Raw genomic sequence first — 14,579 nt, 5'->3', positions numbered from 1 at the left:
CTCCTTCCTCTGCTTACTGGCTTCCTTGTTCCCTGTGCTTTGGCTGTTTGATGACCAAGACCTTTCGCTGCCTCCCGGTTCCTGCTGCCTCCCATCGGCTCACTCTAGCTTCCAGGGGCGTGTGGCAGCGAGGGCGTGCCACCTGCAGAGAAGGGTGGAAATGGAAAACACCCTGGGGGGCTCCAAGGTGCACACTCTCCTTTCCCTTCTGCAATTGCATTGGCGCCTCCTACCGGATGTAATGTCACATAGACACTCACCCAGTGGCAGGGTGACCGTCATGTTCAGAGGCTTTCACAGTCACCCCTACAAAACCTTCTGTGGACCCCTGAGTTCTGTTTCTAAGTGGTATGCATTCTCCAGTTCTGCTACAATCGTGTATAGGTGTACTTTCTGCTATTTACAAATTAACTGGTAAGTGTAACCACTGCCCAAGCACTGACAGAACAACTGTAATAAAATTTTTCACTTGAAAAAAAGTGGAAAAAAAAATTTTATACCTATGTATTCTAGCTATCCAAAGAAAAGTTCAATTGACTCTCAAAATGAGTAAATAACAGAAAGACACTGAGGATCAGAGAGTAAGAGAAACAATCAGATTAGTAAATCAGAGCAGTGGAATGGACCCAAGTGTTCAGGCATCAAGTCCTCTTTTCATTGTTCTACGGTAGTTCTTCTTATGTATTTAACATATTTAATTTTTACAAGAGTTCAAGACCTTGACAGTTTTATAGAAGTAAACCCTAACACGGGTGATACAAAATGGTAAGGTCTTAATGAGCTTTTATTCTTTATGCAAATAAGATTTACCAAGTTTGCAGGGATAAGGATGTTTATCAGTTGAAATTGATTTTGCTGTTTAATCTCAGGTTGTTAAGGTTAAGTTAATGAAAAAAATGGACATCTAAATAAGATTCCTGGGTCAACCTACTAAACTGAGACTTGATTCACTTTATGAATGTATTTGCTTTGTATAGTAATTGGATGCCCACGTAAATATCTTTTCTAATTAGTATATTCACAGAGTTGTGCAACCACTGCCACAGTCAGTTTTAGAACATTTTCATCACCTTCGAAAGAAGTCCCACACCCATCGGCAATCACACATCATTTTCCACCAACCCCTCAGCCCAGGCACCTTCTAATCTACTTTCTGTCTCCATAAGTTGCCTTATTCTGGATATTTCATACAAATGGAATCATACAATGTGTGGTCCTTTGTGACTGGCCTCGTTTACTTAACAATGTTTTTGAGATTCATCCGTATTGTAGTATGTATCAGTATTTCATTTCTTTTTCTTGCCAATTAATATTCCATTGTATGGATATACAGCATTTTGTTTATGTCTTCCTCAACTAATGGGCATTTGGGCCATCTCCACTACTGGACTGTAATTCACTATTGTGAACAATCTGCTTTAAACACTTGCATGTAAGTTTTTCTATGAAGCATGCTTTCATTTCGCTTGGGTATATACCTAGGAGTGGAATTGCTGGACTGTAGAGTAACTCTTTATTTAACAGCTTGAGAAACAGACAGATAGTCTGTCAAGTCAGCTGTTCCGTTTGATGTTCTCATTAGCAGTGTTATGGGAGAGTTCCAGATAGGAACCTTTTCAAGCTGAGTTTCCACTGCAGGAAACATTTTCTTAAGTGTAATTCCATTTGGATTCAGTAAGATCCAACACAATGTTTGGGTTTATATATATATATATATATATATATATTTTTTTTAATTCTCACCTGAGGATATTTTTTCCATTAATTTTCAGAGAGTGTAAAGGAGGTGGGAGGGGAGGGAGAGAGACAGAGAGGAGAAGGAGAGAAACATTGATGTGAGAGAGACACCTTGATTGGTTGCCTCCCACACACACCCTGACCTGGTGGTAGGGAGTGAACCTGCAACCCAGGTATGTGCCTTTGACTGGGAATCAAACCCGAGAACCTTCTGTGGGTGGGCCGACACTCTAACCACTTAGCCATGCTGGCCAGGGCTGGGTTTATATTTTACAGAGTTGTTATTTAATTAAGAAACAAAGCTATGACCATTAATCGGAACTTATAATTCCGCAATGTTTCAATGAAGGAAAACTTAACAATAAAGCTGTTAGGGGACAAACACTGTGAGTCATGAGTTCTCTCCTATGGATATTGTTCAAGGCATCTGAGAAGAATACTTTGGCAGAGAGTCCTCTGTTTCGCTGGCTCCCAGATGTTAGTGCACATCAGGATCACCTGCTGGGCCAGGGCTCACACTTTGAGAACTTGTGCTCATTTGAGTAAGGTGTTGGACTGCCCAACCTCTAAGCAGCGGTTCTCAACCTTGACTTGCATGTTAGACTCACTGGAGAGGTTTCAAGCAATTAAATCAGAATATCTGGGTGTGGGACCCATTAACATTTTAAAAAGCGCTATAGATTATTTCATTGTTTGTCAAAGTATTGTCTATTATTATGGTTCTAAAATTTAAAAATGTGTTATTACTTACTGGCAGCAAAATAGAATTTCCTTTGGAAAATCTATCACCATCTCATGAAAAAAAAAAAAAAAAAGGCATGGAAACTATCACAGACTCTGGGAGACTAAAGAGACATGATGATTATGTGGAAGTGGTATCCTGATCTGAATTCTGGAAGTGAGAAAGGATATCAGTGGGAAAATGAATGAAATACAAATGAACTCTGTAGTTTAGTTAAATGCACTGTAGCAATGTTGATCCCTCAGTTTTGCCAAATGTACCATAGTTATGTATGATATTAGCACTAGGAGAAGTTGGGTGAAGGGTATACGGGGATTCTTTGTACTATCTGTGCAATTTTCCTCTACACTTAAAATTATTCCTAAATAAAAGATAGATTTAGCAATCTATCATCCTCCAAACCTACTTCAGTTCTAGAGGCTGAAGTCCACAATCAAGGTACTGCCAGGGCTGGGTTCTGGTGAAGCCTCACTTCTTGGCATGCAAACGGCCACCTTCTCACGCGTCCTCAGATGCCTTTCCTCTGTATATGCACACACAGAGAGATCTCTGAGGTCTCTTCCTCTTCTTATAAGGACACCAGTCCTAAGGGTTTAAGGCTCCATCTACCCTTATGACTTCACTTAGCCTTTATTATCTCCTTAGAGGCCCGATCTCCACATCATACTGAGACTAGGGTTTCCATATCTGAATTTTGGGGGACACAGTTCAGTCCATAACATTACTATTTGCAAATTACTTCCCTCTTCTATTTGCAGTTTTTACAAGCTGGTGATATTTGATTTTACATTGCTAAGGACCATGCAAACACATCTCAAGCTCACTGACACCTTTTTGTCCTTTGAAGCTGCCTATTTGTTAAAATTGGGTTTTGTACTATACAAACAATTCCTAGCTAGGTTTATTATTCTTGGAATGACATTTTAATAATCACATTAAAAAACCTTCTAATAATATTAATTCCACTTTCTCAATACTTAGTATCATTTTAACTCAATTATATGTTTTGTGAAACATCTATCTTAGAACTAGAAGATGATTTTCCATGTGCCAGAGATGATAGTATGTGAACAAATGTTTTCCTCTCCCTTAAGAGCTCTTTGGAAATGTATGAAATGGCATGTTTGCAAAGGATAAGGCATGATTAAGAGCTAAACTTTCCTTTTGGGTTTCATGCCTCTTCTATATTAGAGTTTACTAATATGGAGGAGGAAGGGAGCTAGACCTTTTACTATTCCTGCCTTAGAACTTTTCTGTGTTTCATAGGAAAAAGCAAATATGCCTACATTTTGTTAAGCATAGTGATATTTTGAGATTAGCAGAAATCTAGGTCAAAGTTCTTCTACAATCTTCAAAGTATTGCTTTCCATTAAAAATAAAATGAAAATTGGAATTTCTCCAAGCAACCTGTGGATAATTTTCATTAAATTGATACACTCTCAGATATATTGTACATGAAAAGCTTTCTAAAATGGCACTACTATTGTGAAAATATTACCGGAATCAATTTCAGATGGTTCCTGCCTGAATGAAAAGGCTTGTATCCTGGCACTAGGTGATGCGCCACGCGCCTGTCGCTCACTCTTGAAGGCACAATCGTGGTCTTCGTAGAGAAGTAAAACAGTACATGTATTCTACTTGTGCACCTGTGTGGAAACCTGGCAAACGTAAACAGGTTCATGTTACTTGAGCAGAATTTTAATAAAATAAAAAATTTTTAGGATAAAAAAAATTCGAAGTAGCTTTGACTTAAAGTACCAAATATGTGTTTGCTTCCTCAGGCTAGATGGCCAACTCAGTGGACTGACTGATGCTTCAAAGGACAGGTCCACCAGAACCACTGCCCATTCGTATGAAGCCAGGAAGAATTTCAGGTAGCACCATGGTCAATTATAAAACAAATAATAAACGTCACACATACAACCTGACCCCTCTTTTGAAATGCAGGAAGTTCTAACTTTCTCAGTGGCTAAGCAGGGTTACACGAAGGTGTTGAGGTAGCAACTGGGTTGTTGGTAAGTTGTGATGTCTGCATAGGAAAGTGTAGAATGTTATTTTTCCCTAAAACGTCTACTTGTTTGTTTGTTTTTTTTAAAGCATGATTGGGACATTGGTGTTGACATTCTTTAGGTGGATTTAAAAGTTTCATTAAATCAGATGTTATCATGTTAGTGAAGGCCCCTTTTTGTTTGAGGTTTGTGGGGCAAGTATGGTTTGGAAATATGAATGGGACATCAGGGAATCAGACAGTAAAACATATTACACAAATATTCAAAATAACCTTCATGTTCTACAACAGATTTAGGGAGTGAACAGTTTTCATAATAGTATTCTGGAAGTAGGCCAAGCTAGTGGGAGGTAGGTGCAAAATGGGAGACAAGGAAATTTTGCAGAAATGGATTAATACCACTTTAATGTTTATATTTCAAAGGTTATAGTTTAGAAGAAGTATAGCATTTTTTGCATTGGTTTGAATAATAGCTTTGTTATTTTAAATTATTCTTGTAATTAAACTTTAAACACAAGGTAAAATGTATCTTCCTCAGCTCCAATGCTGACCCCAGGACCATGGGACCAAAGGATACTGTTGTGTACACGAGAACATATGTGGAGAACAGGTACTGGAAGTTTATTTAAAATATTTTTCTATACTTATAATTTTGAAATGATCTCTATTTAAGAAGAAATGGTATTATTTTAGAAGATGCTTGCTTTTTTCAAATAGAAGACCATTTAAGAGTACATTAGATTCTAGGTATATAATGCTTTATAATGTTTCCAATATTAAGTAGTTGTCAAATAATCATAAAAAGTCATTTGATGGACTAAATATTTTAATATAGCACATGTTTAGATGACAGGATAGCCATTTGAAAGTTTTCATATATGTTTATGTGAGAATGTGACTATATGTTTATAACTAGCTTTATAAAATCACACAAAAATGTCTATGCTGATTTGGAGTTGCATTTTAATTAAATGGTTGTATCCACTGTTGTTTACCTCTTATCTGAAATAAAGGGTATAACTTTTGGTAGATATACTCTGGCCCAAATTACAGGGAATTCATGTCCCACAAAATCTGCTGGTTGTGTGATGGATGTTGTGGACAATGTCGACCAAGGTCAGGGGTGCACAATTCATTTGATTTTCAAGGAGAATAAAAACAAGAATTGGTCTAATTGTGGGGTAACGTGATGGTGGGGCATGCAAATGCAGACATAGGTGACGTGTGTTAATCAGAGCCCATTTCAAAGACACCAGGGGGCAGAGCATCTAGGAGGGCTTCCAGTGGGAGGGGACCGAAGGAAATTCAGTACATTCAGTATCAGAAGGTGAACAACCATCCAAAAAAGAAAAAAGAAAAAAAGAAAAGGTTTCTCAACCCCACACATAATTTATCTTGTAAAATGCACCCCCCAAATTTGATTTTTCTGCTGAATCCAATTCTCCCTAAAATCTACACTGAGTGCAGTGCAGTACAAAGGCCCTGGAATCAAACTTGGGGTTCAATCTTTGTCATTTACCGACCATATGGCCTCCACAAAGCTACTTAACAGCTTCAAGTCTCAGTTTCCTCATCAATAGAATGGGAGTAACGATATATGTGCCATGCATAAATATGTGCAAACTCTTACTTAGCATTGTGGGTTATGTTTTTCATAAAGTAGATTCTATTTCTGACAGCAATCTGCCTACGGGCAGTTTGGAGGGAAAGAGAGATTTCTCATTAAAAAAATCCCAAGTGAGGGCAGTGGCGTTATCACTCACACTATGAAATAATAGAAGCAGATTGCTCCCAGTCCTGATATACTCACAGGTAGCATATGTACTTGGGAAGCAATTATGAGGGGCCAGGTGGGTAGCGCTTTACAGATTTCATTTGTCTCCAGGAAAGAGTGACATTTACAAACTGGAGCAATGAGAGAAATGGAACAAAGAGGACTTTTTAAAATTACACTCTTTTTTTCTTTGCTTTCATGCTAAACTAATCTTTCTTGGATATTTTTAAGTAAAAATAAAGACTTCTGTAGCTTGTGTAAAAGTTGAAGAGTCTCTAGTTCTCCACGTGAACCGGGTACATGTAAATGTGCTTGCACTGGCTCTCGCTTTATGCATTTTTATTATGTTAGGCTGCCTGTGGTTTTCTTTTCGTAAATAAATGAGGGAGGTGCAAGCATACATTTCATGAAAAATGACAATATCTTTTGCTGTGGATGCTTGCCTCATTCTCTATATACTTGGTAGATATGTCAGCTTATGTCAACTTGGAGGTAGCTTGTGTATAAGTATTTCTCCAGATTTAAAAAAGGTATCAGTATATTGTCCTGGCTGGTAATGTCACAAAGAAAATACTAATAAGGCTGCGCGAGGAAGTGTGTGTGCTTTCTCACCTGCACGTGAGTACATTAATATTAGGGAAATAGCCCCGTTCTCACATGTCCATATGTGTTGTTTCTAGTAAGTCACCAAAGGATGGCTATCAGGAGAACGTCTCTGGAAAATACATACAAACTGTGTATTCGACTTCAGATAGGTGAGTATGCCTATAATTCGATACATAAAAGTCTATATACACACACTTGTATGTACATTTTATATATGTGTGTGTGTGTGTGTGTGTGTGTGTGTGTGTGTGTGTGTGTGTATATATATATATATTCCTGTTGTCTGTTGTACTTGGAGATGGTGATTGTTATATACAGGGTGGGGCAAAAGTAGGTTTACAGTTGTTCATATGGAAAATAATACATAATTAATAAATAATAATACAAGGATAAACTCTGTTTCATGTACTCACAATGGTAAACTTACTTTTGCCCCAGCCTGTATGTGTGTGAAGTACACCTCTGCATCCAGGAATTTGTTCCTTGGCTTCTGGGCTGCTGCTAATGCCCCTTATTTCAATGAAGCTTTCCATGCCTTGCAACTGCCTCCTAGGCCAGCCCCTCCGCTGTCGCTGATTCCCAGGAGTCCCCAGGACCACCGCCTTGTTCGCGTCCAGGTCTCACTGCATCACTGGGCTGTGCCTTCAGCCCTCCCTTGCTGTGGTTCCCAGAGCATCTCCCCTTACAAGCAGCTGAGTGGGCACGCTGCCATGACCCACTCTGGGCCCACACACATTTCCCAGGAGGGGGCCACATATCAGTTTTGTGCTGGTAAAGTGACCCCAGGCTTTTGCTGTTAGTGATCATCTTTTACCATTTAATGTTCACTGGGGCACATAGATGACACTCATGAGAGTGTGGCCAGCAGACTTCTAGGGGAGGAAATGAAAGTAAATAATTAGCATTTCATCCCAACCACTGGAGACCAGCTGTAAAGCAAATGTCTGATATTCTACTGATGGTGTTTCTGTACAGAAGAGGTGGTGAGAAGGCTCATTGAGGGTAAAGACATATCTTATTTTTATGCACAGCTTCAATTTGTAATACGGTGGTTGGCACTGACCAGTTACTCAATAAATGTTTTCTGAAAAACATGAACCTATGTTCTGTTTGCTAAAGGAAACTTGGATGGACCAGGCATCAAAACTATAACCCCTTTCTGTCACTTTTATAAAATCTTGCCCGTTACCAGTATTCTCTGAGTGTCTTGCCTTTTAAGTCATTGTTCTTTGAGGAGTGAAGTCATCTACATAAGCATGAGGTACAGATACTGCCTAGGGGACCAAACACCAGAGCTGGATTCCTCATAATACTTAGAAAACGTCTTTGACTAACAGTATGATTTTAATAAGGACAACACCAACATCAGAGCTTTCCCTGGGCTCATATTTGTATTGTTAACTTAAGGAAGGAAAGCATTCTTCATAGAAGTATTGCTCTTAATATGAAGAATTTCAGTCCTGGCCCTCAAGTGGTCCTTGAAATTTTTCTTAATCATCAGAGCAAAATTGAATTTCCTGTTAAGACCAGTCAGTCAAGCAACTTTTGCTGTTGATTATTGTGTGAAATAAGCCATGTCCCCACAGTTCTTATCTAAGTACCCTAATCCCATTAAAGTGGCTTCCCACTTAGGGGATTAAGACAAACTCCTCTGCACGTTATTTATGGTCGTCAGAACCTGCTCCTGCTTACTGACTACCGTTTAATCCCTCCGGCACCCTCTGTATAGCACTTTGGTGCACCCTGTTCACTCTGCTTGGTGTCCCCATCAGGCCCCCCCACCTCACTGAGCTCACCTTGAGAGCCCCTTCATCTTCCAGCTGTAAGTCACATGACCCTTTCCACAGGCCTTTCCTGCCTTCACCACAGGGATTAGTTGCTCCTTTGGCTGTGCTCTCCGAACTCTTTCCACATGTCTGTAATACGCTGCAATCATCTAATCACACACCTGGCTACCCCAGTGGACAGGAAGCTTACCAATTTTATGACATCACCCTTTGTGCCTCAGTTTCCTCTTCTGTGAAATGATGATAAAAATAATAGCATCTGCTTCTCAGAGGTGTTGTGAAGAATAACTGATTTTAAATAAGCAAAGTGCATGGAAAATGCAGTGTACATATTAAGCATGTTAGCACTATATATGTAGTGGCTATTTTTATTTCACCACCCCATTATGTATCAATTCTGGAAATTTCAGCCTGTATGTGAACCCTGAAACTAGAAAAGGCCTCCAGGTGCTATTGAAGACAGTCCTAAGGCCTCCCAAAAGGAAAGAATCACGTAGCTATTGGCCTTTCTTTAGGCTCTGGTGTGACCCAAGGTCTTTTGGACTTGCTGATTAAATATCTATAGTTCATTTATTATTCGACATTATTTTTCCACAGTAAATGATAAAACTTTTTTCTTCATCAGATTTGTGTGTGTATGGGGGTAGGGTTACATCATGTTGAAGAATATAAATGTTATCATAAAAGGTAGCCCAGCATTGTCTTTCAGTGACACCAAGGGTAGTGTCATAGGGGAGCATTTTGGTGACTAACCCTAGACCCGAGGGTACTATGGATCCATCATTTATGAATTTACCAACACACTCTTGGATGGAATTCTATTTTTGTCCTATTGAGTGTTTTGAGAGTTAAAATTTTATATTAATCTACAGTATAATTTTTCTATGATACAGGTAAATTAATAATTCAAAACCCTCTTTGAGCTTCAAGGAGTACTTATAAATTAGTTCAATTAGGAAACTGTAATTATCTTTGCCCTGCCCAGATGGACTTTTGATTGCTAATGAATTAATAATTTGAGACTTTCCTTTATGTTAATTCTTTGATATTATTTTGAGATAATTAGAAGAATCAATTCTATCACTAGAATAAATAAATCCCAAACTTTCCTGGATCTTTATACAATTTCCTAAAGTATCAACAAAATTAACGTATCATTTCCACATCACTTTTGGGGAATACATCTGTTTTTTGTATGATGACAAATTTATTTTTAATTGCTTACATCTCTGTAGGTCTGTCATTGAAAGAGACATGTGCACTTACTGCCGAAAGCCCTTGGGCACACAAACAAAAATGATTTTAGATGAATTACAAATTTGCTGCCATTCCACTTGTTTCAAGGTAAGGATACATTTACTGTGTTTAACTAAATAGAAAATTGCATAATGACTGGAATAAAAATAATTATTTAATGAAATACATGAGACAAAGTTAAAGCTTTCAGAAACACTCTCATCCACATTAATAATGCACTACTTAAATATTTCCCAGAGTCCTGCAGCCTAACCTCAAAGGTTTATAATTACTGTCTTGGCATTAGGCTTAGAGTTGATTCTTGACACATTTATTCCTCTTACCCTAGAGATTTAAACCTATAAAAAGATAAACACTTGTTTTCTTTATAAAAGTTTTTACAGCATTTTAATAAACCATGCATTACATAAACTATGTAATGAAGTCCAAAAAAAAGAAATTGTTGAGAAGGAAGCTAGCAGCTCCTTATATCATGAAGTTAAGACTGAAAGGCTTAATAGTTGAAACTCAGTGTGCTTTTGAGAGCATGATCAATTGTGGTTAATTGTGGCTTAGTATAGTAACAAGAAGGATTGCATAGGACAGTGCTTCACAGCTTGTGTTTTCATATTTCATTGCTTTTACTTCTCACAAGAATGTTGGGTAGGTCAACATAGTTTTTGGTATAACTGGATGAGCACGGAACTGAGAACCTGAAGACCTGATTTTGAATTCTACCTCTGTCACTAACTGTGGCCCCAGAGACTTTTGGACAGTCACCTAAATTAGCTGGCCTTGCCCTGGCCAGGTCGCTCAGCCAGTTAGAGTCATCTAATGACTCTGATTTGCCAATGTTTTGGGTTCGATCTCCAATTAGGGCACATGTAAGAAGCAACCAATAAATGCATAAATAAGTGGAACAATAAGTTGTTGTTTCTCTCTCTCTCTCTCTCTCTCAAATGAATAAATTTAAAAAATTATTATAAAAATTAATTAGCCTGGCCTGTTTTCTCATCTATAAAACAAAGAAGCTGACTAGACTAATGGTTCTCCATCATGGCTGTACATTATGATCATCTGGGGAGGTTAGGAGGAAAATACAATGCTTGGGACCAGCACTAATTACATCAAGAATCTCAGAGATGATTCCTGGGCATTGGTATTTTTTAAATCTCCTTAGATAGACCTAATGGGCAGCCAGTTTGAGAACTATTTGCCTAAATCTGCGGTTCTTTCTGTGCTGACATTCTATGGTTGATGGAAATTATCTAATTCAGTCAAGTAGCTGTAATACTTTGACAACTGATTTTTCTCCTCCAGTTAGCTTCAGACAGTGATACATAGCAATCAGAAATACGATGCCTCATTTTGAGCAAAAACCCCCCACTAATTTTAAGCCACAGTATATATAATACTATATAAAATATATTTTGAAAATTGTGTAATTATTTAATTATGAAAAAATGAATATTTCTTTTAGTTTTAAAATTAACAATTAAAAATCAGTTATAGTTCTTTATTTAAAATTAGTATGCAAGAAAGCTTTTTAAAACAAGGAAATTCTCCTGGTTTTTGCTTTGGTAAATATGAATAATTTTCATTTACTGTATTTTGGATGATTTATTTTCATTTTCAATTTAATTAAAAAATACTTCTAAGAACAAAAATGTTCCCTCACTCCTAGAAAAAGATGGGTTATTCTATAGCCATGATAATAGAGAACTATGTGGGCTGGTTTAAACATGTAAAATTGATCAATGACAATTTACTTCAATAAACTGGCCTCTGAAAGCCAACCAATCAGTGACAGCCTCATGCTGGAAAGTCAGTCAATCAGCAGTGGACTTGCTCCCATGATTAAAGCAGATGTCAACCCTTTCCTGTCTCCTAACCAACACTATTCAAAATCACCTTCCCCCAAACCCTAGGTAAGATCAGAAATTTGTTTTGCTTACTGTTTGCTTAATGTCTAGTGTGTATGCCTGGACTGCATAGGTCTCCTTAAGTAAGCAAACAAGAAATACGCTTTGTGTTTCTGTTTTAGATATCAAGTGGTGATCTTATCCTTGGCATAACCAATTTTTGAAAATTTATATCGACTGTACAGTGAGTTAAGTAGAAACTTCAGTGGTAGATATGCTCTGAAATGCACCCCTGCATAGTAGAGAGATGCTGTGGGAATATATATAAAAAGTCCTGCATGTGCGCTATAGACAAGTACAGTCGCACTTTCCCTGTGGATTCTCATGAGGCCGCATGTGAGCGCTAATATGGAGAATCGTACTGAGTGAATTGAAAGGGCTTTCACGTTACATTAAGAGTCTATACTTTATTTGTGATGTAAATTTATGTATTGTTTTTTACTTTAGTGTGAAATATGCAAACGGCCTTTGGAAAACCTGAGAGCGGGAGACAGTATTTGGATTTACAGACAGACGATACACTGTGAACCATGCTACTCCAAAGTCGTGGGTAAGTGTTAAGCTCTGTAAGAAACTATTGCTTTTGTTAATATTAATGGGCATTTAATATTGTTGAAAATGAAGGAGTTCAATAAGGCAAAAAATATTTTATTAATTATATTTAGTTAATTCAGCTGCAGATAGTATGGCATTATTTTGTTTTATGGTATAAAAATCAATCAACATTTATATTGTCTTCTGATATCAGACCAGACATAAGTATAACTAACCAAGGAGGTTATTTATAATAGGAAAATGTTCCATTTTTTTCTAAACAAAAATAGATCTCTGCTCAAACAGTTGTTGGAATTGAAGTCCATGTCTGTGAATGACCTTTTACATTTGCACTGAAATATACATTTTCACCTAATTTGATTATTCTGCTAAATGCTTTTTAATGTTTTTTAAAATGGGAAATTTAAAGTTAATTATATATAATTCTATATTAAATATAACATGTAAGTTTTTTTTATCAGTTTAAGATCAACATTACTATAATTTGGACTCTTCATTAGCATAAACGACGTGAGAAGCAAACATTAATGACCTGCATTTTTAACTCACATTTTCCATAAACTCAGCATGAAAACTTGAACAGTTGACTTAAAAGATATGCACAGTGCCTAGTAAGTCAGGAAACTAGAATCCTATAAAACTTCATTAGTTTTTAAAAAGCCAGTAACAACATAATAATATGAATTTTATTTTTAATTCATAGTAAATAGATAGGATAACCAAGATGACATTGGGGAGCTGGTCAACAGCACTGCATGACTGACCAGTTTCTTGATGTCTTGGTGTGGTGAATGAAAGAGGAACATTTGCAATTCTTACATGGGACCCGAAATATGGAATTTAGTGACAGTTGTGTAAGATAAATGAAGTACTGGGAAGATACATCTGGAAAATGCTCTGAAAAATATTAAGAAACCCACGTTCCATCGGGCTGCAGAACCAATTACAAGAACGAGCCTAACTACACCCCTACTTTGCCTTCTCTCCCCTGCTCTCCCCAGCCAGGTCTCATATTCCATTCTCCTCCTAATTTGGCAGCCTTGTCATGATCCAATATTGTACCCAGAGCCTTCATGGACACGGTGGCAGCTCTAAAAACGCTCGGTCTCCCAGAAGCCGTGATTGGCTTAGGAGGTGCGGCCACCAGAAGACTCAGAAGTCACTGTGTCTTCTTCCTGTCTATGTGCACTTCATGGGCATTGTATTCTTTTAAATCCTCACCCAGGGGCATGTTTTTATTGATTTTAGAAAGAGAGAGAGCAAGGGAGAGAGAGAGAAATATCGATGTGAGAGAGAAACATCGATCGGTTGCCTCCCGAACTTGCCCCAACCGGCCCGGGATCGTACCTGCAGCGTCGGCATGTGCCCCGGTGGGGAACGGAGCCTGCGACCTTCTGGTGCACAGGACAGGTGCTCCAACCAACTGAGCCACCCGGCCAGCGCGGCATTGCATTTTTACAGGAAACTGAAGTTGTCAAGACATAACTCTCAGGCAGCTCATAAATATGAGCACCAGGCATCGGCCCTTCATATTTATGGCATGACCAAAAGCCACAGTGATGGATGCAGTAGAAGGAAAGAGTAAAATGCTGAATCTCCCATGACCCCCTTGATGAGCTATTATTTTAAAAATTTAATTGTAAGCTTCTTTTTGTACTGAATTTGCATATCTAACTGTTATTTTCTTTAAAATTTTCAGCAAAGTGGATTCAATAATTCTGGCATATGGAAATCAAGATGAAAACATTCATCAAGGAATTAAAGTTTTTATTTTAAGAATATGTAATTTAGAAAAGCTTTTACATTGAAGGTTGACCTTTGTGTACAATGAACAATTCTGCTATTGCATAAATAACCTAATTGCCTTCAAAAAGGTCATATACATAAAGGGAACCATCTGTTATCTGGCTAGATTCAGTCATGAAAAATTCAAGTGGTTTCAGTTACCAGTGTCAAAGGAACGATACTGCTGATGGCTGTGAGCATTGTCAGCCCTAAAGATGTCCACCTCTGCTCCAGATTTAGGCTGTCATGGTTTCTACTATAAACAAGCTTCTCATTTTCTCACCTTTGTTTCCCCAAGAATTTGGATTTGCAGACAATATTGACATCTTGACACACTGTCAAGGAAGCAAGATATGTTCCTTCATGTGCAAAAGAAACATTGATAGAAATTTTCTTATAAAGTTTGGCAGAAAAAACAATAACATAT

The 14,579-nt window shown here is 37.8% G+C and overlaps 1 protein-coding gene across 1 annotated transcript in view; it reads left to right on the top strand.

The window, feature by feature from the left end:
• Nucleotides 1–14,345, top strand: part of SCEL (sciellin) — a 79,309-nt gene extending 64,964 nt beyond the window's left edge. Inside the window, exons 26-31 of the mRNA XM_087813834.1 lie at nucleotides 4,261–4,353; nucleotides 5,026–5,097; nucleotides 6,942–7,016; nucleotides 9,890–9,998; nucleotides 12,260–12,362; nucleotides 14,067–14,345. Of these exons, the coding sequence (XP_087669960.1) occupies nucleotides 4,261–4,353; nucleotides 5,026–5,097; nucleotides 6,942–7,016; nucleotides 9,890–9,998; nucleotides 12,260–12,362; nucleotides 14,067–14,083 (469 nt within the window). The 3' untranslated portion in view covers nucleotides 14,084–14,345. The remainder of the gene's footprint in view (nucleotides 1–4,260; nucleotides 4,354–5,025; nucleotides 5,098–6,941; nucleotides 7,017–9,889; nucleotides 9,999–12,259; nucleotides 12,363–14,066) is intronic.
• The last annotated feature ends 234 nt before the right edge of the window (nucleotides 14,346–14,579 follow it).

The sequence above is a fragment of the Miniopterus natalensis genome, chromosome 2 (genome assembly GCF_054644295.1).
Source record: "Miniopterus natalensis isolate mMinNat1 chromosome 2, mMinNat1.hap1, whole genome shotgun sequence".
Taxonomy (NCBI): domain Eukaryota; kingdom Metazoa; phylum Chordata; class Mammalia; order Chiroptera; family Miniopteridae; genus Miniopterus; species Miniopterus natalensis.
This window is presented reverse-complemented; position numbering and strand designations above follow the sequence as displayed.